The 27,286-nt window shown below is 35.7% G+C and overlaps 1 protein-coding gene across 1 annotated transcript; it reads right to left on the bottom strand.

Annotated features, from left to right (window-relative positions):
- Positions 1-1,517: 1,517 nt before the first annotated feature.
- Positions 1,518-26,898, bottom strand: LOC133322669 (mucin-19-like). The gene is made up of 4 exons (XM_061531637.1): positions 26,837-26,898; positions 8,946-9,815; positions 6,504-8,885; positions 1,518-1,753 (listed from the first exon to the last, which is right to left on the bottom strand). Exons 1-4 carry the CDS (start codon positions 26,892-26,894, stop codon positions 1,518-1,520), a joined length of 3,546 nt encoding a protein of 1,181 aa, XP_061387621.1. The 5' UTR covers positions 26,895-26,898.
- Positions 26,899-27,286: the final 388 nt, after the last annotated feature.

The following is a 27,286-nucleotide window of genomic DNA, read 5'->3' on the forward strand; positions in this document are numbered from 1 at the left end:
AAATAATTATTAAATTTAAAATGTGTCCACTGAAAATCTTTAATTTTTTATTTATGATTATAAGTTTTTGTTTTAGTTTTTTTTTTGGTAATATATAGAAGAAAAATATTTAATTTTTTTTCAATCTTGATTTTTTCGTTTTCTTTTTTATTTTTTTTAATTTTTATTTGGAATATTTATTATTATTTTTTTATTAAAATCACATTGAATTTATTTAACCTAAGTTTTTTTTATTTTATTTTATATAATTATACATAATTATTAATTATTTATAAATATAGTTCTTAGTGCTTAAACACAATTACGTTTATATAATTATTATTTATAGTTAAACATTAAGATTTTTTGTTTCGTTTTTTAATATATAAATTATTTATAGTTATTAAAAAAATAATAAAAAAAAATTATAATTATTTTTTTCTACTCTTTTTTATTTTTAAATTTCATTTTCAAAGTCTGTTTTCAATTCGTTTTATTTTGTTTGTTTATTTGTAGATGGAGTTACTCGAGTATATTTGATCCATGGTCTATTAATATAAGGTCATCCAGGAAGATCAGCTGGATATCAGCTGTTTCTCTAGTGTGCTGTCAGAATTCATTATTGTGAATTGACATTAGACTTGAGAAAACCAGCTGACTTTTGCTTGCTGGTTGACCTCATGGCCTATAAATAAGGTTACCCAGGGAGACCAGCTGGATATCTGTGCTACTCAAGTTTGCTGTCAAAATGTATTATTGTGAATTGACTTCCTTTATGAAAATGTAAACAAAGTCGAATTTTTTGACATTAGACTTGAGAAAAAAAGCAGTTTTCCGATTGCTACCTGGGCGACCACAAGATCTATTAATAAGGTCACCAAGATAGCAATCGAAATCGGAAAACAGCTGTTTTTTCTCAAGTCTAATGTCAAAAATTTCGACTTTGTTTACGTTTTCATAATGGAAGTCAATTCACAATAATGCATTTTGACAGCAAACTTGAGAGGTATCGATAATCAGCTGGTCTCCCTTGGTGACCTTATTTATAGGCCATGGACCCCATTAATAGCTCTTGATTTGATTCTCATGTAAAAGAATATTTTGAATACAGTTCAAAAATGAAGCCAAACAGTTGAAGGAAGGATTTCATCATGATGCAATAATAAGGTGATATATCAAAACAAAATCCTTTGTTTTTGTCTCGATCATCTGTCAATTTTTTCCTTATAATATTTCACATGGATGGCAACTTTGCACATCTCGAATTCAAGTGAACTTAACAACTTTGACAGTTGAAGGAGACATCAGCTGCCCTAAATGGACTACCTATTTATTGGGCCAAGGATTTCACCATCAGGTCGTACATAAATCAAAATATATTTCTCAAAGTGATTTAGCCTCCATTTTTTTCTATATACATATATAGCTACCCCTCCTCATGGAAGGTTTTTACACGTTGTATCCTTTGCAGGTTTTTTTTACCACCATCTTTTCACATTTTACTACTGCTAATTACTTAGATTCTTAAACAGATGATGTCATAAGGCTGACGACGACGATGATGATGCTGTTGTTCCAGCTGCGGCAGCGGATGGTCCTGTTGCTGGTGTTACCGCTGAGGATGGTTGATTGTTTGCTGACGACGACGCTTCATCGGTGTTATTACTGATACTATTTGAAGAGGCAGCTGCCGCTGCAGCGGCGGCGGCCGCAGCTGCTGCTGCAAAACTAACACTTAACGCATTATGTAGTGGGGTATGTTTTGTTTCCGTCTCTGTTGAATAGAATTTAAAGAAAATTTTATTAATAGGAAATTTTTATTAGTTTAATTTTGAAGTCCGGAGGTCCAAAGATCTGTCAGATGACAATTAAATAGGTCAAGGTTATTTGTCAAGCAATAACGGCATCTTTAAACACCAACAAGCAAAACGTGCCACAATTTACTCTGTTCGGAAAATAAGTCAACCTTCCAACCAAATGGTAAATATTGGAAGTCATCGCCACAGAGGGATTTGCTGCACTAATGTCAATGGAGAGCCCACATTCAACTTCATTCTAAAATATAATCTTAGAATTGTAACCGGCATATTACGGCAAAAACACAGTAGAATTCGATCTTCAGAAGCCATACAAAATCTCAGTATGTTGAAAATGCGCGGTGAAAAAAAGAAGGATTTCCGACATTAATGATAATGGCAAGTTCGTCCATATTCAATTTTATACTTAAATATAATCTTAGAATTGTATTTCAGAAACCATACATAAATCACAGTATGTTGAAAGAGCACAGTGAACGAAATATTCTTTGCAGATTTAAAAAATACATCGGAGGATATCCGACACTAATGTCAATGGGGAGTTCTTATTCAATTTTATACTTAAATATAATCTTAGAATTGTAACCGGCATAGTGCCACAAAAACACAGTTGGATCCGATCTTCAGAAGCCATATCGAAATTTAAAAAAATTGAAAGAGCACTGTGAACGAAGTATTCTTCCGAGATTCTATAGTGCGCTTTTCAGTAAAGATGAATACTTTTAAAACGAAACTAATGTCAACGGGGAGTCCATATTAAATTTTATACTGAAATATAATCTTAGAAGTTTAGAGTTTTTTTAGAGTTTTTTTTTTTTAAGTCAAGTCACATATCTTGGTGAATCCGAAGATGTTCTAGGAATAAATATTTAAAAAGACAAAAAGGGGTAAAGAAGCGGCATATATTTTAAATGAAAAAGGAAAGGGAAGGTGAAAAGCCCAAAAGACACAAGAATTACTGAGGATCTCCAAATGCCGAGAAATTTATGGAGGATAAAACTCTCCCTCTAGGGGTTTCAGAAAGGATCTGCATGTGGAATAATCTTACACCAATAAACTTATGGAGAGGGTCGGAATAGCACTCGCAATAATACAGTTCGCCCTCAAAGTTTAGCCTCAATCCATCGAAGCTGAAGAACGTTACAAGCTTACACAAACCAGAGTAATTTTGGCTCAACTACGTTTAGCATGATGTAGTCGTCTCAATTTATATTGGCACAGGAATTGATGACAATGTATAGAATGTCTGCCCAACATATGGTACAGGTCCGAATTTTGTATATTTTCTTTCTTGTTTTAATTTTAAATCCGCAAAGCCTACTCAACTTGTTCCAGAAGAAAAAAATAAGTACTTTCATATTGGAAAGGAAACTAATTATTCCATTTATATTTAGCATGCAATGATGGATCAATCAATCCAAACCTCAAACCAAATAATTTTAATAATTAACAAGTAAAAAAGCGTTAAGTTCGGCCGGGCCGAACTTTGGATACCCTCCACCACAGAAATACTGACAAATTTTTGAAATGAAAACATAGGGAACATACATATAATTACAATTCTTCCAATCGATTGTTGTAAACCAAATAGATAATTCAGCAATTTCAATGGGGGTTTTCCTAAAATCTCAAAACCCTTAAATGTTGACATATATTATTAACGCATGGTTCGGTGAAACATGTGTATAAAATGCTGAAAATATTCCAATTTAGAGGGCAATATTATATGAGGCATACTAAAGCGGGACCAATATTGACAACATTGTGTAGGAATTGGCAACTACTTGGTGTTTTCATTATACAAGGGGTTAGGCCTAATTAAGGGCCGATGTAGCTAAAGTTCCAAGCTAATATTTTAGTTTTAAATCCCAATACCGTCCATCACGCTAAATATTAAATAGGTAGGATGTTTATATAGGACCTGTCCTAAATGCGGGTCGATACAGTTCATTCTCAAACCTCACGTTTTAGTTTTTACGTCGATATCCTCCCAGAGAAAAATTATTACAACATATGGCTAAATCGACTAAATCGTTTTAGAATTCCATACTATGAGGGGTATGAACTGAAAATTTCGTCTACCGAATATCCCCCCTACTATGGTGGAATACAGCTATATGGGATAACCCAAATACACGGAAAAATCAGCTAACTATTTTAAAATAAAAAAGGGGGTTATAAGGGGACTACCCCTAAAAGGGGGTGAGTATTAATAATTTTTGGTAGGAAGATTTGTTACCATATACGGCTGCAAAATACCAAATTACAGCCAATTCGGTTGAAAACCGTGCTCAAGAACCCAAAAATACCGAAAATTGGAGGGTACCCTTATATGGGGGCTACCCGAAAAAATAAACCTATATTCATTATTTTTTGTGGAGAGATTTGATACCCAATAAGAACTCAAAGTACTAAATTCGGTGAAAAAATCCGGTCAAAACCCACCAAGAACTGAAAATTGGGAGGTACCGTTCTATGGGGGCTACCAGAAAAAGTGGACCTATATTTATAATTTTTAGTGGAGAAATTTGGTATCCAAAAAGAACCCATTTTACCAAATTTCAGCGAATTCGGTTGAAAAACGCGCTCAAGAAGCCCAAAATACTGAAAATTTGGGGGTACCATTATATGGGAGCCAGCAACGTACACAGGATTTCATTTCGGGGGGGGCCCGGTAGTACAAAATGAAAAAATTCGCTGTTACAAACATAAATTTACTGTGAAAAAAATTAATTTCGGGGGGGCCCGGCCCCCCGGGCCGCCCCCTGCTTACGTCCCTGATGCCTAAACGTGGACCGATATAGCCCATCATCGAACTTGACCTCCCTGCAGACAAAAGAGGACTCTATGCAAAATTTGAGCGTTCTATCTCAATTCGTTTAGACGATAGAGTGATTACAACAGACAGACGTACATGCTTAGATCGTCATAGAAATTTATGCTGATCAAGAATATATATACTTTATAGGGTCGGAAATGATTATTTCGATGCGTTACAAACGGAAAAACAAAACTAATATACCCTCCCTACTATGGTGGAGGGTGTAAAAAATGAAAAAAAAGAACAAATTAGATGATATAGCAATATTTAAATTTCTAATTATCAGAAGGGTAGTTGACCGAAAGGTATTTGGGACCCTTCTGATCACAATTATCGCCGGAGCGTATGCAAACATTTTGTTTTTGGGGATTGCCAAAGCCTAAACAATTGTCAGAAGGGTAGTCTTTTTTGGCCGAAAGATATTTTGGAACCTTCTAATCACTACTGTCTCCGGAACGTATGAAAACATTTTGTTTTGGGGGTTGTCAAGTCGATGGGATATTGATTTAGATAAACATTTCTTCCCATAATTAACCAAAAAGGTTTAATCAATCCTAATCTCAAACCAAAAAATAATTATAATATAAAAAAAAATAAAAAACAAAACATTTTTTTCTGGCTACATTTAATTGGTATTTATTGTTTTACAAAATAATAATAATTATAATAATAATAGTTATAGTAGTTGTAGTTCTTGTAAGCAGTAAGAGTAATAATAAAAACGAATAAGATAAAATTAAATCATCAAAAGAAGGTGACTTAAAAATAATAATAATTAATTAAAAAAATTGCCAAATAAACTAAAAAAATAGAATTGTTTTAAAACCATACTTCTTTCTTATACAACATTATTACACAAAAAATAATAATCATTATAAAACAGAAAAAAAATCCAAAAAATACGTTTTATGTATGTATGTAACATGTGTGTGTTCTAAATTAAAAAAAAATGATATTATAGTATTATATGTATGTATGTAGAACATGCGTCATATATCTGTAAGCAATTTATTTATAGTATTAAAAAAAGAAACATTATACAAAAAATAATTATTAATTCTATTATTTGTTACAGTTGTTACATATTTATATATAAAGCAGAGAATACAAATAATGTTTAAAAGAAAATGATATAACAAAAAATAAAATAATAATAAAAACGAAAATAAAATAGGGTGAGGAGGATCATCACTTATCAAAATGAGAGAAAAAAAGAAACTTAAAATGTTTGAATATTTTTTGTTTTTATTTTTTTTTTTATAATAATAATATATAATAAAAAAGATCAGGGCGAGGGAAATGAAATATATAATTTTTATAAATTGGGTGTGTTGTTGCTGGGGAAGAGTTGGGAAAATGTAAAGCTTTGAGGACACAAGAAAAATGTGTGTGGTAGTTCTTCGGCGCTTGTGTGTTGTATTTGTTTTGTGTGACTCGTCTCAAAAAAACCCGTATAAATACAATAAAAAAAACATAAAAACTAAAACTTAAAAGATGTTCTCTTTGAATTATAATAAACATATTTGTCTCCTTTATTATTATTAATATGTATATAAGTATATGTGTATGTGATCGGTTTTGAAACCAAAAATTTTCCCAAAATCTTAAAAAAAATTAAGCATGCATTTCTTCCCACCAAACTCTTTGGCAGGAGGTTCGCACATTGCCTTCTATTTTATTACACATATATACACCTTTCCATTGTATGTATATACTATGTATGTATGTGTGTGTGTGTGGGAGTGTGTGAAAGATACCTTATCAGATGCTCCCACCAATGACTAATTATCTTCTATATTTAAATATTTGTAGATCTAGAGCGGTACCCATTCATCATTCCCAATTTTCCTTTCCCCTTTTTATATATTCTCCCACCAATCACCTACTACTCACCTCAGCCTGTACCGCTGAGGTGGAATTATTATTATTAGTATTGTTGTTGCTGTTACTGTTTTGTGTTGACGACGATGTGGCACTGGACACACCAGCCTCATCTATGAAATTTGTCTGTGGCGAAGAGCCAGCCACATTGGTACTGCTACTCACCACGGGTGGTGAGGTAGTGCCGCTGGTGGTTGAGGTAACACCAGTTGTTGAGACAACTTCGGGCGATTGTTGGTTTCGTCCGGAAGAAGAAGAAGTAGAAGAAGATGTTGGTGGTGGTGGTGCGGATGTTGCCACAGACGTTATATTGTGTGGAGTACCAGGCTTTGGGGTTGGTGACAATTGTGGGTCACTTAATTTATTGGTCATTGTTGTTGGTGTAGCATTAGTCGTGGGAGGAGTTTGTGGTGGGGCTAAAGATAATTTCGAATTTTTGCCACTTTCCAGGGGCATTGGAGAAGCTGGCTGGGAAGAGATTTCTGTCAAATTTGTAGTTGTTTGTTGTGGTGGACCTGCCATTTGTGTCGTTGTCAGTTGTTGGTGTTGTTGTTGTTGTTGGGGTTTACCTTGTTGCCCAGAACCTGGACTATGACGCCGCATCATCATATCATTATTGGAGGCCGACTCATCTGTTTCCTTGTTTGTTGGTGTGGTGGTACTTGGCGATTGGGATTGCGATGAAGATGATGATTTCTTATCTCCTAAATGCAGGTCATTTGCCGTTGCTGGGTTCCCCGCTGTGGTGGAGGGTGTTGCGGCTTTATTATTAGCTCCTCCATCTTCTTGCTGTTGCTCCTTAGAACCCCCATTGTTGTCATTGTTGTTACCCGCCGCACCATCACTGAGGCCATTAGCTTCCCCTGCCGTCATCTGGCCACCCTGACCAGCCCTTATCGATTCTGAATTACTAACAGTGGATGGAGCATGATTACTGGAATTCGAATTGGATCCCGTCAAATCCAACGTGGTAGGTTCATGTGTGGAGGCAGCTATGCCCGGATTACTCGGCTTATCCATGGCCGAGGGGACCATATTGGCAATTTGATGACGCATTGAGTGGGGACTTTGTTGTGGCATGCCACTTTTTTGGCTGCCATTTGCCGACTGCGTTGAGGATACAGGTGCCCCCGAGGATGGTGTCAATTTGCCGCCAGCAGCCAAGGAAGCGGCACTAAATGCCGAAGGATTGAGACCGGCCGTACCCAAAGGCAGGGGCGGTAGAGAATGCGGTGATTGGCTTGTGGGCAAACTAGCGGCCGCTGCTGCATGCATGGCCGCCAAATGGCTAGGATGATGCGAATAATACATGGAAGCCGACATATGACCCGAGGCTGAGGACAAAGATGAGGTGGGTTGGGCAATGCTGCCCGTCGATTGTAGTGTGGGCGCCAGAGAGGTAACACAATTCGATTCGGATACCCTCATTGGCATTGCAGCACTGGAACTAACAAGCCCCAGGCTACCGTGTGGTGAGCCTGATCCCGAACCTGCGGTTGAGGTTAGCACCGATGATGTGGAGGAATGGGGTGGCAGTTGATGGCTGGACGTGATGGCCGGGTGATGCGGAGACATGTGCGGGTGAGTTAAATTCATGCTATGGTGGGCCAGCCCCAATGCCGCGGCGGAGAATCCAGGATGTCCCAAACCGGGACTAAGTCCCAATGCGGCCTGTTGCAGGTGGTGGGGGAGATTTGCATGTGGCATTGAGGTAAGGCCGGGCAAACCTAGACCCGGTATACCCATGGCGCCGTGGGGACTTTGTCTTTGGTTGGCGGCAGCTGCGTGATACGGAGATATTCCCGAGAGGCCATGGAGGCCAGCGGGTGGGGCACGTAGACCCAAATTCAAGTGGGGTATCATGGAACCCAAAAGGTTACGACTCAAGGGATTGTACAAGGTATTCGAATAGTGATGCGAGGCGGAAAGCAATTGCTGTTGGCGTTCTCGTTCACGGGCCTCTCGTTCCTTTTCACGCATTTCCCGCTCACGGGCCTCCTTCTCCTTTTGTTCCTTTTCCCTTTGCTCCTTTTCGCGTTGTTCACGTTCTCGTTGTTCTTTTTCGCGCTGCTCACGTTCTCGTTGTTCACGCAGTTCTCGTTCCTTTTCACGCTGCAATTCACGTTCTCGTTCCTCTTCACGGGCCAAGGCACGGGCCCGGTGTTCTTCCTCCAGCTTAATGCGTTCATGTAAACTTGGACCAAGGCCAAGGGCTGCCCCCGGTATCATAGAATACAAATGGGAGGCATACGGCGAGGCCAAGGGTGGATATAAGGCGGCATGGGGATGGGCACCGGGATGGGCGCCGGCGGCACGCAACAATTGAAAACGTTGATCCAAATACATTTGTTCGCTATAAGGCAGACTGGCAGGATTTAGAAAGGCACCTGGAACAGAGAAACAATTATTTTTATTTTGTCAAATCTCTGAGAGGTGGAAAAACTTACCTGGAGGCATACCGGGAATACCTGCAAAGTGCGAATATGCATCCAAAGGAAAAGCTCCAGCTGGATGTATCAGCCGTTCATCGGATCTGTAGGGTTGGAAACCGCTACGTGCCAGCAATTCCGGTTGTAAACTCGAACTGGGTGGCTGGGAATTGAGGCGGGCAATCTTTTCTGCCGGCTGTGGTGAGGGTGCTGAACGTTTCTTGGCTGCCGACGTGGAGCGTTCATCGTTGTTATTGGAATTGGGCGTCAGCGATGAGGCCGACGAGGAGTTGATACGTTCCGCACCACCACGATTTTGTATAGAATTGTTGTTCGATGTTAGCGAGGGATTTGTTGGGGGGCCAGCACTGCCCGTCGAAATACTACCACCGCCGCCGCTGCCAACATTACGTGGATCCTGACGATCACGTGATGAAACCTCTTCTTCTTCCTTGATATCAGCCTGTTTGGCCAGGTTGCGCAATGCCGAGGCAAATGGCCCCCGGGCCTGGGCTGCTGTTTGATTTAATGCTCCCGGTGGAACACCGGCCAATTGTTGTTGCACCTGGACAGCAGCCGCTGCCGCCGCCACGGCCTGTTGATGAGCCTGCTGCTGTTGTACCAATGCCGATGGCGAATGGGCACCCAAATGATTGGCCGCTGCCGCCAAGGTATGATTTATAATGCCGGGAGGACCTCCACCGCCACCACCAGGATTTACCGAACCCGGTGGTTGTGTAATTGTTGTGGTATTACTATTGCCTGCCGCATTGATGGAACCCGGTCCTCCGGCACTGGTATTTGTCGATGGAGATTGCAAATGATGTGGTGAGGGTATGGCAGGTGCTGGACTTGTGGCTGGTCGTTTGGAAGCCGTTTTGGGTGGCACTGCAAAGAGAAGGGTAACAAAAAGGGGAAAGAGATATTAAATAACTGTTTAAGTGTTTGCTTGTGGGGGGGCTGGGTAATGTGGAGATTATAGACTTGGTGGTGTCAAGTGTTTCAGTAACGACTTAGGGGTTGTGCAAACAAAACTCTGTTGCCCTCCGCCATCATCATGTTGGCACATGTCTTTGTCGTCACTTAACCATATGTCACACACACACCACCATTTAAACATAGTTTAAGTTTACACAGAACAGAACGGAACGATGTGAGATTTCAAGTAAATAATCCATAGCCTAAGTTTATTGGAGTTGGAAGAGGAGGAGGATGAGCAGAAGTGAAAACCACTGACTATCATGTAAGTAACAAATGTTGGACAATTTATTGTTGTTGTGCGGTTTCCAACACAGTGGGACAATGTAATGCAAAAAATTAAAAAAAAAATAATTTGGAATATATTTATAGAATAGGTCTACGTTTTTGTTGTTGTTCCCACATGACGGTACCTCTCAAATTTCCGTATTTCGGGGATATTTTTTGAACCGAATTGTCTGTAATTTTGTGTTTTGGGTTCTCATAGTGTAGTAAATCTTCCGACTAAATATTATCACTATTGGCCCACTTTTTGAAGTGGTTCACATTTAGCCATACCCTCCAAATTTACGGTTCTTGGGGAGTTTGATCGTGGTTTTTAATCGAATTGGCTGTAATTTGGTATTTTGGCTACTCATAGGGTAGATAATCCTCCGACCAAAAATTATCATTATTGGTCCACGCTTTACGGTAGCCCCCTTATAGCCACACCTTCCGAATTTCGGCATTTTTCGAAAATTGGGTGCGATTTTCAACCAAGATGGCTGTAGTTTGGTATTTTAGGTTCTAATGAAGTAGCAAATCTCCCTACCAAAATTTTTCATTTTTAGTCAAAGTTTTAGGGTAGTCCCATATAGCCAAACCTTCCGGATTTCGATATTTTGGGAAGATTGGGCATGTTTTCCAAACGAATAGGCCGGAATTTAGTATTTTGGGTTCTCATAGGGTAACAAATATTCCTACCAAAATTTAAAAAAATTTGGTCCACGATTAAGGATAGTCCGCATATAACCGCAATTTCCGAATTTCGATATTTTGGCGAATTTGACCACGTTTTTCAACCGAATTGCTTGAAATTTGGTATTTTGGATTCTGATTGGATAATAAATAATCCTACCAAAAATGAGCAACATTGGTCTACGCTTTAGGATAGCCCCCATAGAGCCACAACTTCCGAATTTCGATATTGTGGTATGTTTGTTAATTTTTTCCAAAAGAATTGGCTATAACTTGGTAATATGCATTCTCATTGACAATAATAATAACAACAACGTAAATCTCCATACTAAAAATTATCAATATTGATCAAGGTTTTAGATTAGCCCCCATATAACCCCACCTTCCGAATTTCGGGATTTTGGGTACGTTTTCCAACCGAATTGCCTGAAATTTTGGTATTTTAGATTCTCAAGGGGTAGAAAATCTCCTTGCCAAAAATTAGAAAAATTGATGCAGTTTTTAGGTTAGGTCCAATATAACCGTAACATCCGAATTTTGGTATTTTGGCGATTTTTGGTACATTTTTTCAACCGAATTGGCTGTAATTTGGTGTTTTGGATATTTAGGGGGTTGAAAATCTGCTTCTAAAAAATTAGAGTAATTAATACCGTTTTTAGGGTAGTCCCCATATAACCGCACCCTCCGAATTCCGATATTTTTTCGAATTTGGTACCATTTTTCAACCGAAATGGCTGTAATTCGATATTTTGAATTCTCAGGGGGTAGAAAATCTCCTTACCAAAAAAATTAGAAGAATTACTACATTTTTTCGGGTAGGTCCAATATAACCGTACCTTCAGAATTTTGGTATTTTGGCGAATTTTGGTACATTTTTTCAACCGAATTGGCTGCAATTTGGTATTTTAGATTCTCAAGGGGTAGAAAATCTCCTTGCTATAAATTAGAAAAATTGATACCGTTTTTAGGATAGGTCCAATATAGCCGTACCTCCCGAATTACGATATTTTGACCAGTTTGGGTACTTTTTTCAACCGAATTGCCTGTAATTTGATATTTTGAATTCTCAGGGTGTAGAAAATGTCCTTACCAAAAATTAGGACAATCAATACCGTTTTTATAGTACGTCGAATATAGCCATACCTTCCGAATTTCAGTATTTTTGGATTATTGGCCACGTTTTTCAACCGAATTGGCTGCATTTTGATATTTTGGATTATCAGGGTGTAGAAAAACTCCTTACCAAAAATTAGGAAAATTGATACAGTTTTTAGGTTAGGTCCAATATAACCGTACCTTCCGAATTTCGATATTTTTTCGAATTTGGTACCATTTTTCAACCGAAATGGCTGTAATTTGAAATTTTGGATTCTCTGGGGGTAGAAAATCTCCTTACCAAAAAATTAGAAAAATTGATACAGTTTTTAGGGTAGGTCCAATATAACCGTACCTTCCGAATTTTGGTATTTTGGCGATTTTTGGTACATTTTTTCAACCGAATTGCCTGTAATTTGATATTTTGAATTCTCAGGGTGTAGAAAATGTCCTTACCAAAAATTAGGACAATCAATACCGTTTTTATGGTACGTCGAATATAGCCATACCTTCCGAATTTCAGTATTTTTGGAATATTGGCCACGTTTTTCAACCGAATTGGCTGCAATTTGGTATTTTGGATTCTCAAGGGGTAGAAAATCTCCTTGCCAAAAATTAGAAAAATTGATACCGTTTTTAGGATAGGTTCAATATAACCGTACCTTCCGAATTTTGGTATTTTGGCGATTTTTGGTAAATTTTTTCAACCGAATTGGCTGTAATTAGGTGTTTTGGATATTCAGGGGGTTGAAAATCTCCTTGCCAAAAATTAGAAAAATTGATACCGTTTTTAGGATAGGTTCAATATAACCGTACCTTCCGAATTTTGGTATTTTGGCGATTTTTGGTAAATTTTTTCAACCGAATTGGCTGTAATTTGGTGTTTTGGATATTCAGGGGGTTGAAAATCTCCTTACCAAAAATTATAAAATTTGATATTGTTTGAGGGTAGGTCCGAATTTCGTTATTTTGGCCATGATTTTCAACCGAATTGGCTGCATTTTGGTATTTTGGATTCTCAGAGGGTAGAAAATCTCCTTACCAAAAATTATAAAATTTGATACTGTTTTTAGGGTAGGTCCCATATAGGCGTACCTTCCGAATTTCGTTATTTTGGCCAGGATTTTCAACTGAATTGGCTGAGAGGGTAGAAAATCTCCTTACCAAAAATTATAAATATTGATAGGTTTTTTATGGTATCCCCCATATAGCCGCACCTCCCGAACTTCGGTATTTTGGCGATTACTTTTTCAATTAAATTGGCTATAATTTGGTATTTTACATTCACAGAAAACCTCTTTACCAAAAATTATAAAAATTGATACCGTTTTTAAGGCGGCCCCCATATATCCGCACCTTCCGAATTTCGGTATTTTAGGGATTTTGACCAAGTTTTTCAATCGATTTTGCTGGAATTTAATATTTTGGATTCTAAGGCGGCAGAAAATGTCCCTGCCAAAAATTATAAATTTTGGACCACTTTTTCTGATAGTCCCCATATATAGCCATACCTTCCGAATTTCGGGATTTTAGAGATTTTATGCACGTTTTTCAACTGGTTTGGCTGTAATTTGGTATTTTGGGTTATCAGGGGCTGAAAATCACCTTAACCTAAATTATCCATATTGCTCCATTTTTTAGGGTAGGTCCGCCGTTCCTTTCGAACTTCGGTCCGGCTTTTTTATTACTTTATTTTTAAACATTTTTTTCCTGAAGTTACCCACAGTCTTTATTAGAATATCACACCCAATGGCCCTATGGTTCCCACTCTACCCAAACTGACCACCACCACACTTGTCCCTTCCCTCCTCCTGGTGTTTTTGGTCGTGGTCAATGGTTTTGCAATTCATCCATTAATAATTACTACTCAATAGGTAGGCTGGCTGGCAGGGCAGTTTACTTTGTGGATGGGATTTTTGCCTAAGGGGGAGGAGGCGAGGGGAGGAGATTGTGGAGAGTAGTAGGGCTTTGTTGAGTGGGCTCATGTCATGTAGTTGTTGTGCTAGGTGGTATTGCCTGGCAGGGTATTTCTTTTTTTGGGTTAGGTTTACTTGTAAACATACACCACACACACGCACACACACACATATACACACTTCTATATTGTGTTGTAGGAAAGTGTCATCAGGCACAGAGAAGTTGGCTGCTGCTGCTGGTGGTTCAAGTACACGTTCACATAAAAGTGGCCAGAGAAATTAGATATGCCATGGTCAGGACATGAGATAGTCAGACATACACACAAGTGGCTAGCTGTTTATGTGTGTGTGTGTGTGCGAGCGTGTGTTGCTGTCCAGGTGAAACACTTTGCATGTCATCAATGGAAGTGTGTTTGAGTGTGTGTGTGTGCGTGTGACCTGACTGCCTGTAATTGCCATGAAACTCATATGGCCTATTTTGTGGTTTCCTAAACTTCGGACTAGAAATCAAAAGGGTTCATTTGTTTTGGCCAGTAGTGAGTATGAAGAAGAAGAAGAAGAAGAAGAAGAATAAGCATGTATTACTAAAAACAAGCTTTCGATCATGTTCGGGCGGTAATCTGCCATATTTGTAACTGATTAAGGTTGGCTTTTTGCAAGGGAGTTAAGGAAGGGGGAGGGAAGAGGAGGGGGAGGTGGAGGTGGAGGGGAAGGTGGAGGGGAAGGTGGAGGGGAAGAGGAGGGGAAAGAGGAGGAGGAAGAGTAGGGGGAAGTTGGAATGGTTGTAGGTAGAGATGTATTGATGAGATGGTGGCAAAATCATGTTTAGTTTCCTAGGGATGCTATTAACTCAATACGCATTGAAGCATAAGCCGAGGCAGTCGTGGTGGTGGTGGTCAGTCAGTCAGGTTAGGCTAGCCTGGCTGCCTATTGATGTTTGAGTTTAGTTAAATCCTCATGTAAGTGTCCATATTAAATAGAGGTATAACAGCAGCAACAACAGCAATTGCCCTAAGAGAATATTACACACAGAGGATGGATGGCTAACTGCCTGGGTATGCATGTATGTGTTGGTGTTATTTGGTCCTTCGACATACATACATACACACATACATACATATATTTATATTGGCATTTAGTAATTATTGTATTTGTTGCGGTTTTTCAGAAATGATTATAAATTGATAGGATATGATGCCTGAAATGCTGGGGAACATCTATACATCTACATATGTATGTATGCATGTATGTATGTGTGTGTGTATAGATTTATCCATATGATTATGATGATGAGGAGCATGATGATATTGGTTTGTAATTGCATTAAATTAATTAAAAATATTATTAGATGGATTGTTGGATGCAAGCCAAAATTTATTATAAATATATATACACATATACATATATACATATGTATGTAACAACGAAATTTGGCAAATATATCCATTTATGTGTTTGTATGTTTACCTATTCCAAAATCTATAGAGGAATATTAAATGCCATTGAAGTAATATTCAAACCACATAGCCAGCCACTCACTGAATTGTAAATGTGGGAAGGAGGGGTTATGGACCGACCGACCACCATAATTTATAATTTTTGTAAATATTCTAAAACACGCACACACACATAAGCATTCAGGCATTTAATTTGTATGCAATAATAAATAAATTATTACAACTCAATTATTATCAAAATGCTGGACCTAGCCTGAATCTCCCCAAAATTCCAAGTGATTTTTCATTTAAACGACCACAAAAATGGGTGGATAGATGAGAGAGGGTGGGGTGGTTAGGTAGTTAGTTGGTATCGGTTAAGTTCACATCTGTAACTTAGACATCCATAATCAATGGCATATGTTAATGTGTCATTTAAAAGTCATTCAAACGTTCTAAATACTCTCGTTCAAAAGAATATTCAAATTTGAAAATTTATATTAAAATATTAATAACAAATAAAATTAAGGTAAAATTAAATTATTAATTCATGAACAAAATTCTTTAATTTTATTTAAAATATTTGAAAATTTTTAAAATGACAAAAATAATTCATTGGTAGCCTAAAAGTATGCAACACGGTTGAAGAAAACCGTAGGCTCTGTATTCTTGAAAAAAAAAAATTAAAATACCCACACACCTATTTTGTAGATATAAAAAATATTTTTTTAAAATCCTCTCAAATTTTAATGAATAAAAAAAAAGAAAAAAATGAAAAATATATTTTTTTAGAAATTAATGTATTTTATTAAAAGTTTTGCCTAAAAGTATGCAGCACTTTTGGAAATCAAGGATAAACTGTTTATAACCAATTTTTGGGTAAATACTCAAAATAGGGGTAACTTTGTAGGGGAGCTAGCAGAAAACGTGGACCTACATCCATGAATTTTTGCATGGTTATTTGGTACCCAAAGAGAACACTGTGTGCCTTTGCGTTTCCACGACAGAGGGGTCTACGATCCGAAACGACCCGAGTCTTATTCGGCCAACGTCTGTCACCTCAGCCCATTGTGTAAAAGCAATAGGGCTGCTACAACAACAACTATGAGCCTTTGTGTTTATAACCAATTTTTGGGTTAATACTCGGGTATTTACCCAAGTATTCACACCCATCTTTAAAGTATCGTAAAACTATCCATTCTAAATGGAATTGATAACAGAAACCCGGAAATAGGATGTAAGATGTTGTGATTACCGATTCAATATAGTAAATACCCAAATAAATACCCACAAATGGATATTTACCCAATTTACCGGGTATATACCCTTTGGGTATTTACCCACTTGCCCATCTCTAGGCATGGGCTCAATATCGAAGCTTGGGCCTATATTGAAGAATTTTGGTATGAGAATTTAAAATATGGAATTGCAAACAATTTGATCGAAAACCGTAACCAAACTCATTAAAATACCAAAATTTGGGTCCACCGTTATAAGGGTCCACCAAAAAAATTTTTGTAACGTATGTGAATATAAAATTATAACCAATTTTGTCGAAAATGTGCCCAAACTCACCTAAATACCGAAATTGGGGAGGTACCGTTATAAGGGTCTAGCATACAAATTTTGAAAAATTTTTGTAGATAATTTTTCTATCGTATGTTAATCCAAAATATAAAATTACCAAAAATTATATCAAAAAATGTGAACAAATTCACCAAAATACCGAAATTTGAGAGGTAACGTTATAAGGGTCCACTATAAAAAATGGACCAGTATTGATATTTTTTTGTAGAGAATTTTTTTCTAACGTATGGGAATCCAAAATATAGAATTACCAACAATTAGATCGAAATATGTGCCCAAATTCACCAAAATACAGAAATTTGGGAGATACCGTTATTTGGATCCAACATAAAATGTGGACCAATAATGACAAATTTTTGTAGGGAATTTTTCTATCGCATGTAAATCCAAAATAAAAAAAAAATTTGTTGTTTTTTTATTATTTATAATCTCCTTATTCATTTATTTGAAGTACATTGATAATTTGCCTAAAAATATGCACCACAATTTGTAACCAAGCCAATCTCATGTATTTTTTTTTTTTTTGCATACAATAACATAATCAAGAATGCTATATATGGTAGCCTAAAAGTAAGCATTATTGGAATACATATATCCTCAAAACCTGAATTGTTTTAAAAGTTTCCATAATTTTTGAGTTTGTTTCTTCTCTTTTGAAAATTGATAATTTTTTTGTTTTTAAATAAACTGAAATTTTGCAAAATTTATAATTTTCAAAAATGTTGTGTATTTTTAATTCACAGAAAAAATGATTAAAATTTATTAACAAAAATTAATTAATATACAAATAGAATTTTTGAAGTTATAGTTTCGCCTAAAAGTACTCTCCCTTTAAGAAGTATATCAACTTTAACACACCAAACAATCTTGCTATTGTTTCTTTAATTTTTATTAAATACTTTTTCGGTATTATAATGGCCTAGAAAATATAATATTTGGTTATAACATGAAAGTACAGATCTTAAACTTAATGATGGGTTTTTATTTCATTCAAAAATGTTAATTTTTAAAGAAGTTACAGCAATTTGAAACATCCAATGAAATTACGCCTAAAAGTATGCAACTGTAAATTGGTATATGAAAACAATAATAACATGTTCCTTAATATTGTCTTTTCTCGCTGAATTATCAACAACATCGAATAACTGTATCTCATACTCAATCATTGTATTTCTCCCACTCTAACTGCCTGTCTCTCTCTCTCCCTCACACCACCTACACTCACTTAAGCCACAATGGAGAGAAACCTCAAAAGTAAGTGTAAATTAGTTAGTTTACAAGAGTCACATAAAAGAACAAGAGTAGAGAGTAATAGGAATGGGTAAGAGATTAACATTTAGTTAAGCTCAACACCAACACCCTCACCTACACACTTTTCTAAACAATCATGATGATGGCGAATAAGAAGAAGAAAAGTACAAATAAGGAGAACAAGATTGTAAAAGTAATAAAAGTGAACAAAGAGGGAGAGTAAAATCCTATGGCATGATTAGAGAGTGAATAACAAAATACATTTACGTTAAGCCAGATTGCCAGAGCTACTTGGTTGATTATAGAGATGGTGGTTGAATAATACCACAATAAATCCTTTTAGCAGGATTTTCATAATAAAAGAAAATAACAACAGAAGCAGCAGCAACAACAACAAAAAACCATAACAATAATACGTTGTGTGTGTGTGATGAATAAATGTTGTTTAGGGCTAAAGAACAGCAGCAGCAGCAGAGTCGTCTTTGGTGGTGGCAGACATTTAGGGGTAACAAAAATACGAACAAAAACGATTTGTTGTTGCCTTAATGCCAGTAATAGCTGTATAATCCCCAAACAGTTTTATGTTAATCGTTTTGGCTTAGAATTACAGCAGCAACAACAACAAGAACAATTGAATGGAATAAAATAAATTGAAGGGTACATGTTGTAATGAAGTGGTATGGATTTTTTTTGTGGAAATTGGATATTTTTTGAATAAGGGATTTTGAAAGAAGGATATTTCTTCCATGAAATTATTCGATTGGTGGTTATTGCCGTATTTAAATTGTTATTTACTGTAAACAAAAAAATGTAATACAAATTGTAGGGGGTGTTTCTTTGTGTAAATGTACTAATAAAATTGTACAAAAATTGTTGGGATTGTGATTGTTCAAAAAAGTAATGTATTACAGATGTGGAAATAAGCAATCAACAAATAAAAAAAAATATATTTTTTAATATTTCATCAGTATGAAAATATCAACTGACAATAAAATTAATTTTACTCCTGAAAGTATGCAGCAAAATTAAAATATTTTATACAAGTAAATACTCTGCCAAGGATCATAAAAAAAGGTCATGCAGGGAGATTAGCTGGATAAAAAAATCTGACCTTCGCTAGCTGGGTGACCTTATTAATGGATCTTGTTAGAAAGATTAAACACATTTTTTTTCTAATTTGGTGTCGGAAATTCCATAGAAAAAACTACAATCATAAATTATATGAAAAGTATTCATAAAAATTGTTGATAATTATTGGATATTAGAATTTTTTAAACTCAGTACATAAAAAAAATAAATATTGCTTTTTGTCAGAAAGAGGGGACATTTCTTTTTTTGGAATTATGTGTTTAAAACTCCATAGAAAAAATACAATCATAAATTATATGAAAAGCGTTCATACACATAGTTGCTAATTATTGGATTTCTGTATTTTATGAACTCAGTATATACTTGGAATTCAGTATATTTTCTTGGAATTTCGTTTTATTAAAGCAGAAAAAATACAATCATAAATTATAAGAACAGTTTTTATAGAGATTGTTGAAATATTATTATTGGATTTCTGTATTTTATGAACTCAGTACATAAAAACAATAAATATTTACTTCTTGACAGAAAGAGGAAAAACGAGTAAGATTATTTTTGGAATTTGTTTATTTTATTCTGCGTATCTACAAAACTCTTTTTACAGAATTATTGTAGACGAAAAAATAAATATTTAGAGCTCAAAAGACCATTAGAAGGCCATTTCTACTAGTAGAAGACCGTTAGATTGATTTAGATGGTTTTTAATAGACAGAAAAAATTCTAGAGGTCTTCTAAAGCGACAAGAGAAGGCATCTAAATATCTTCTATTGATATATGACTTTTTACAGATCTTCAACAGGAAGAAGGCGCTAGAAGAGCTACAAAGCAAGGAAATTATGTTCTTCCAAAGCTAATATATGTTCCGAAGACATTTTTTCTTGGCTTCTAAGGCAAAAGACTTTATGGAGGTCTTCTAAAGTCATATTAGGAACCTTCTAAGACAGTGGACCTTCTGGAATTCTTCTGAAGACATTTTAGGGACTTCAAAAAATATCAGGTGCTTCTAAAATACAATACCTTCCTGAAATCTTTTTAAAAATATAAATATAAAGGCAGATTACATTCTTTAGGTCTATTAGAGTCATTTTAGGTGTCCCTTAAGACAGCGGAACATAAGTTCTTATAAAGGTTTTTTTCTTTCTTAGAAATCTTCTACAAAAAGAAGTCGTTCCACAGGGCTTCTTGAAGAAAATGTTCTGGAATTTATAGATGCTCTTTTCAAGACATAAGATTTTCTGTAGGTCTGCTAAAAATAGGAACATTTGGATGCCTACTAAGGGAGAACAGAAATATTTTTGGAGTGCTTTAGAGCTCATTCCCAATTAGAAGATCTCTGTTTTAATCGACTATTTCCAACTGTTTCTCTACATTTAGAATACCTTATAGAATATAGAGCTCTTCTATAGCAATAATACCATTGTAGAGATTCGAGCTAGAGAAAATGTTCAATCTATACATAATTTAAGAAATTTAGAAATGCTCCAAAAAATAGAGAGATCTCAGACAGATAACTTCTTGGAGGACTTCTGGAGTCAATAAGTCATTTAGATGTCGACCAAAGTCTTTCTGAAAGATGTCAATTAAATGAGACCTAATAAACGGATAATCTCATATAAAAACTTAAAAAAAAACAAAGAATCTAAATGATGTCTTCCTGAGGCAAAACTATTTGGAAAGAGTGTCTAATTTATAGATGCAGAATACCTTCAATTTATAGGCATCTAAAAAAGGCGTATTTTAAATTTTCTTCAAAGACATAGAACCTTTTCGAAGCCGTTAATAAAGAGAGAGGATACGGGATCATCTTGAGATGAGGACTTCTTGAGATGGGTATCGACTGAAGAGTCTCTATATTATAAGATATTTTTTACTTCTTCAGACCTTTAAAAAGTTATACTACAGATGTCATCTAGAAGATAAGGATGTCTTCTTGAACATGAAGTGAAAGGGTCTTCCTGTGGCCTTCAATGGAGAGAATTTAGAATTTGTATCTACATAGAAAAGATCGGAAAGGTCTCCTAGGAAATAAAATGAAGAGAATTCATAACAAAACGACTTCTTTTAGATCTTCTGTAAACACCCTTACAAAATCTTTCTAAATGTTTTTTTTCCACAGCTTCTAGAATACATCCGACTGTAGTTCTTCTCTGGATCCCAATATATAAATAGCGAACCTTCCAACTTTCTAATATTTGTTTTGAAAAACATTTCATTGTATTTTTTCATTTTTGAACATTTCCGTTTTATTTATTACAAATAGCCTATGATGGGTACATGACAACTTCCTTGTGCCACTGTGGAGTTGGTGAGAGCCGAGAGATTCAGAGTGGCATGTAAACACATAATCTAAACAACAATAATACCGATCATTCACCACCATAAACCCTCCTCACATGTTTTGAAAACTATTTATGGAAATCATAATATCGCTATTTAATTTTCCATAATGGGAAACATATTTTTCTTAAGGAAAAGAACAACTACAACAACAAGAAGGGATGTTTTTAGTAAAAAAAAGAAAAAAAGAAATAAAAATAAACAAAATGTCATGTTGTGTTAAAGAGAGAGAGAGAAAGCGGGATATTTAGAAAACAACAGATGCATGGTGGGATTTTCTTAAAGCTGAACATTAAAATAAACAACACCAAACAACTGCTACTAATTTTCAAATATTTATTATTACACAAAAAATAAATACAAAAACAACAACAACAATAATAATTTACCATGGACTGCCTAATAAGGGAACTGTTTATGCGAGTAGGGGGTGCAATGGCGGCAGCAACAGAAGCAGCAGCAGTAGGGAGAGTAGGAACAGCAGGATATATTATCAACAATAACAACACCAACGGCACCTATTGATAACAAAAAATAAGCACGTGCTTTCTTGTTAAAGATATGCCTGTGTAAACATGCAGTGTTAAAGAAACGCACACACACATGTGTGAGAAAGTTTAATAACACAACAAGGAAGCCAATGCCTCTCTCTCTCAGTAGAAAAGTACTCTTGATAATGGCAACCATATGTGAGCAGGCAAATATCACAACAATGATAAGACAAATTAAAGCAGGCTCGGACAGAGCGTACAATTTGATTCTCATGCATTTGTCGATGTGTGTATGTGTATCAATGATATTTCAATTGTTTCAATTGAATGTGTGTGAGAGTATTGTGATATTTACTATTGCGAGAGAGCTTGCATGCTGGGATTTGGCTGTTACGGAATTAAAGTAGTGTGAAATTAACGGCACATATTCTCTCTCTCTTTAAAACTTCCGTTGTTTAGTAATGAAGAGAGAGTGTTTTTAGTCTCCCATCAATTCATATAGTGTGAGAGAGCATCAGTGAAAATGAAATCGAAGGAGGAGTTGCATGAGGTGACAGAATGATGACGTCATCCATGCAGAATGTATACAAGAGATTAATAACATATCATTTGTTTGAATGTGTTGTAAAGTTGTTTTCTAGTGGATGGGGTAGGGTTGATGGTACGTAGTAGGCTGGCTAACTAAGAGAATAGTGTACACAAATGTGCAAGTTTATTTCAAAGTTGGGCAGCCATGATCACCTTTGCAAGAATGCATCAACGCTGATTGTGCATGGCTGCCCAACTTTGATGAAATGCAATATCAAATATGAATACATTTGAATGAGAGATAATCCCTCTCGCTCTCTCCTTTGATGGTATTTTTGGGGAAGAGAAAATAAATCTCTTAAAAGAAAAAATGTGTTTATAACAGTGGTGGGCATAACAAAATTGAGAGTAAGTGTGGGTGAGCGTAACTGAGAATTCATCATTAAAAACGACTGCCAGTTACGGTAGCGTGTATGTCCGAGCATGCCTGATTTAAAATGAATTAAATGCAAGAGAGTTACCCATGTATCAGTCATTTAAAATACCTTACTAATTCTCCCTCTCTTTCCCGCTTTTTACATTCCCTTCTCTTCTAAAAAAAATCCAATTGATCTCCTTTACAAAAATATATGAAAGATCAAAAATATTTAGACAAAACAAAAAATTATTTAAGAATTTCCAGATGTCATTGAGTCAATTGAAAAAAAGAAGAAGAACAAAAAATGGGGGATCACAACAAACGCACAAAAATAAATTGTCAAACATTAAGAATGACAGGAGAGTGTTTTCTATTATGTTATTTTATATACTTTTTCGGTGTCGAGAAAAACTATTAGCTGCCGCTTGTCCCCCCATCATCAACATCATCAGTTGTTGTGCGTGACATTTAATTGTTGTGTTGTCAAAATATTTGAACTTTTCTAAACAACAATAGAAATTGAAAGAAAGGCACGATAGTCCCCACTCACCTAAATAAATTGTGAGCTATTTCTCTATTAGTTAAGTTCTTTTTGTTTAATAAATTATTGTTTCAATTAATTTATTTTAATTGGTTTATTAACAAAACAAGCGGCCTTTTGGCTCTGCCCGTTCTGAATTGGGTAATAGATAGATATGAGTACTCAATTTTTTTATTAATTAGAAATTTTGAAAACAATACCCGCAGAATTTGAAAAAAAAAATACGAACACAAAATAATGAATGAAGAAAATATATTTAAATGTAGTAAAACTTTGTTGAATTGTAGTTAATTAGTTGACAAAATATTTTTAGAGAAAAAAAGGGTTGATTTTGAAATAAGACCATGGAGAGGGCCATTCATATAAACAAAAATTCTCAATACTCAAAACATAGAAGGCATTTTGGAGGGCTTTTTTTAGAGTCAAATTTTCTTCCAAAGGAGAATTAACCTATTAACCTAATAGATATACAGAATCTCCTAGAAATATTATCAACACAAAACAGCTTAGAAAGTGAAGAAGTAAGATCTTATCTTCTTTTTGGGGAAGAGCTCAGGCAGTAAAACGAAGACCTTCCATAGACCGTTGGAGACAGAATATACTGTAAATATCCAAAAAGGACGCCATAAGTTTTCAAAGTTGTTTTGCGAGACCTTCAATAGTCTGGGCTGTGAAGGTCTGATACAGGCTGGAAAAATCCTTATAAGTTAATACAAGAAGTAGTAATGGATTTTCAAAAAGTCTTTAAAGGGTGGAAAGAATTCGGACGTCTCATAAAGATATCAAACAGAATACCTTCTGGCTGACTTCTATACATTGAAGGCCTTCTTGTGCTTCTCTGTACGTGAAAAACTATACGGAGGATTTCAAAAGAATGAGTATTTCATATAGTCTTGGAAAAGTATACAAATGACTTTTCAAGGTCTTTAAGTAGTAGAACATCTTCTTCGGAACTGCTACAGATTTCAGACATTTCATAGGTCTCCTATAGGTAGGAAATCTTAATGGGGGCTTTTTCATCGAGGTCCTTGACATGTGGAAGACAATACAGAGGTTTTCAATAGACGTCAGTCTTTTCGAAAGCCTCAAATAGGGAGAAATCCTGTCGAAGGCCTTCTAGAGATCACTAGGCGATTGCTTAGAGATCATTTAAAGATTTTTCGGACCTTATATTGATGGCATACATATAAAGAGATCTTCCATAGACCGGAGACCCTTCTGGTGGCTTCTATAAGAAAACCACCCAGAAGGCCATCGGATAAAAAGAAGACCTTCATAGCTCTTTAAAATAAAAAACAAGACCTACTAGAATTCTTCAATAAACACATCAAATGCCTTCTAGGGACATCAGGAGGGAGGTCTCCAAGGGAATTACTTTAAGCCTTCCAACATTTTCTATTGACAGAAGACCCTCTAGACGACCTCATAGCCATTTAGAGGGCCTCCTAAAAGAATAAGTGTTTTACAGATCTACTTCGAATAATATACCTCATTGACCAGATAAAGAGAACTTTTGGGAAAAAAATTTGGAATTCTCAGATAAAATTTCTTCTACAGGAGGTCCATAGCAATCCTTTTGGAAGCCTTTCTTCGGTAAGGAGAACTCCAAAGATAGAAAGACCTTCCTTTAAAAATAATACCTTCAAGTTGCCTTATATGGAGGTCATACGTCTCTCAGGGGCAACAAAATCTCTTGAGATCTTCGGAAGAAATATTAAAAGGAATTTTCATAGACCTTCCAACATCTTCTATAGACAGAAGGACCCACCTTTAAGCAGACAGAAGAGCTTTATGGGGCCAAAACCCATTTAGATGCCTTCCTGACGACTTCTATTAGAAGAAATTACATAGAAAGAAATTCTGTGGAATTCCCATTAGCCTTCAAGGGGCCGAAGACGTTCTTGAGATCCTCTGTGGGAAAAATAACATCTCGAGAAATTCTCATAGATCTTTCACCCATCATCTATAGAGCGAATAATTTTTTTGAGGTCTCCTATGGCCTCAGTAACTTTAAGAGAGAAAAATGTATGCAAGTTGTTCACGGATAATAGACCCTGAGGATTTCTAGGGATTTTCTGTAGGTAGATGGCCTTTTATAGACCTCTCAGAGAGGGGATCTATAGTGGATAGGAGACATTGTGCTCTTCTATGATATTCAACCTTAAAATATATAAAGGCCTTTATGGGGACTTATATTAGTATAAATCCCATAGGAAGATAGAAAGAAGTCCAGCAGATTATTTTTATATTCTTAAAAAAACCTCCTAGGAAAATAAAATCTCAAAAAATTAATTTATCATCCAAGTAGAGAATAACTTGTAGAGGTCTGGTTTAGGCACGGTACCTAAAGTTCACCTAAAGAAAGAATACGTATGTAGGACTTTTAAGAATAATGAACCATGTAAAGTAGACGATTTCTGTATTTAGAGGGCCTTTTACATATCTAGAGCAGACAGAAAACATTGCACCCTTCTACGATATTTACCCTTAAAAGACTCCTTCACTGAGGAAATATCGAGGCCTTCATGACGACTTCTTTTAGAAGAAATCCCATAGGAATACAGAAAGAAGTCCTGTAGATTCGTTGAACATTCTTTAAAAATGAAGCCTTCTATGAGGCCTTCCAGAGCTGATAAACATCCTATGGGGAAGCAGGCGTTCTCCATTTTTTTTTTTTTGAAAAATTAATGTCTATAAAATTCACTTAGACCTTCCGCACGTCTTCTATAGATTAATCATTTCTAGTGGTCTCCTATATCATCTAGAGTTCTCATAAAGAAAGAAGTTTTTTTACGGATACTAGATCTTGTAAAGCAGAGCCTTTCTAGAGGACCTTTTACAAACCTCTTAGAGGGAATATATAGTATAGGCAGAAGACATTCCACGATATTCTATTTTTAAATATTGAAGGTATGAAAATACGTTCAAGAGCTCTTTGAGAGGCTTATAAACCCCTCCAGGATTTATTTTTTTTTTAATTTGAAAATCTGCTATAGATCTTCGAGAGTTAGAAAATATATCCTCTAATTTCGGAGATGTATTTTAACGCTTTTTGAACAGATCGCTTATATAACCCCCAAAAATTATTTTTACTTTCAAAGACCCCCTCTTTTTTCAGTTTATTTTTGTTCTAAAAAAATTTCAATATTTTTTCGTACATATTGACATCCTGTAAATTTACAACACCAAAACTAAAAAGACCTAAAAAAACTACTCTCGTTAGGTATTTCCATTTGTAGTTTGCAGTTACAAAAATTTACGATAACGTTACCAACAACGACTCACCACAAATTGGTATTGGCGCATGAATGCTGGGTAATCCTCTTGGTAGCCATTCCATCATATGATGATATTTTTTGAGAGAGAAGTAGTAGTAATCCACAAAAATACAAGGGGGGGGTTTCTTTTTATGAGGGGTGCAAAAAAAACTTGCACTATGACACCACACAGAAAAAAATTTAAAAACTTCTCAAAAAAGTGGGATTTACACAAGGGCTACGAAGTAGTCTATTTTCACTTGTTTGGTTGTTTTTTTTGTAATGTTTCACTTCCTTTATCCTTTTTAAAAGGATATTTCTTTTTTGGTATTTTTTTTTTTTGGCAAAATTTATATTTGTAGTTGTTTGTGAGTGTGTGTGTAGAGGGTTGCAATGTGTCTGTGTGTTTGATGTGTGTGTGTGAGGTTTATCAAAAACTGTTTTTGGGGAAAACAAAATTTTCCAAATAGTATTGGTT

The sequence above is a fragment of the Musca vetustissima genome, unplaced genomic scaffold (genome assembly GCF_032173495.1).
Source record: "Musca vetustissima isolate MV318-11 ecotype Yass unplaced genomic scaffold, APGP_CSIRO_Mvet_v1 utg60551, whole genome shotgun sequence".
NCBI classification, from domain to species: domain Eukaryota; kingdom Metazoa; phylum Arthropoda; class Insecta; order Diptera; family Muscidae; genus Musca; species Musca vetustissima.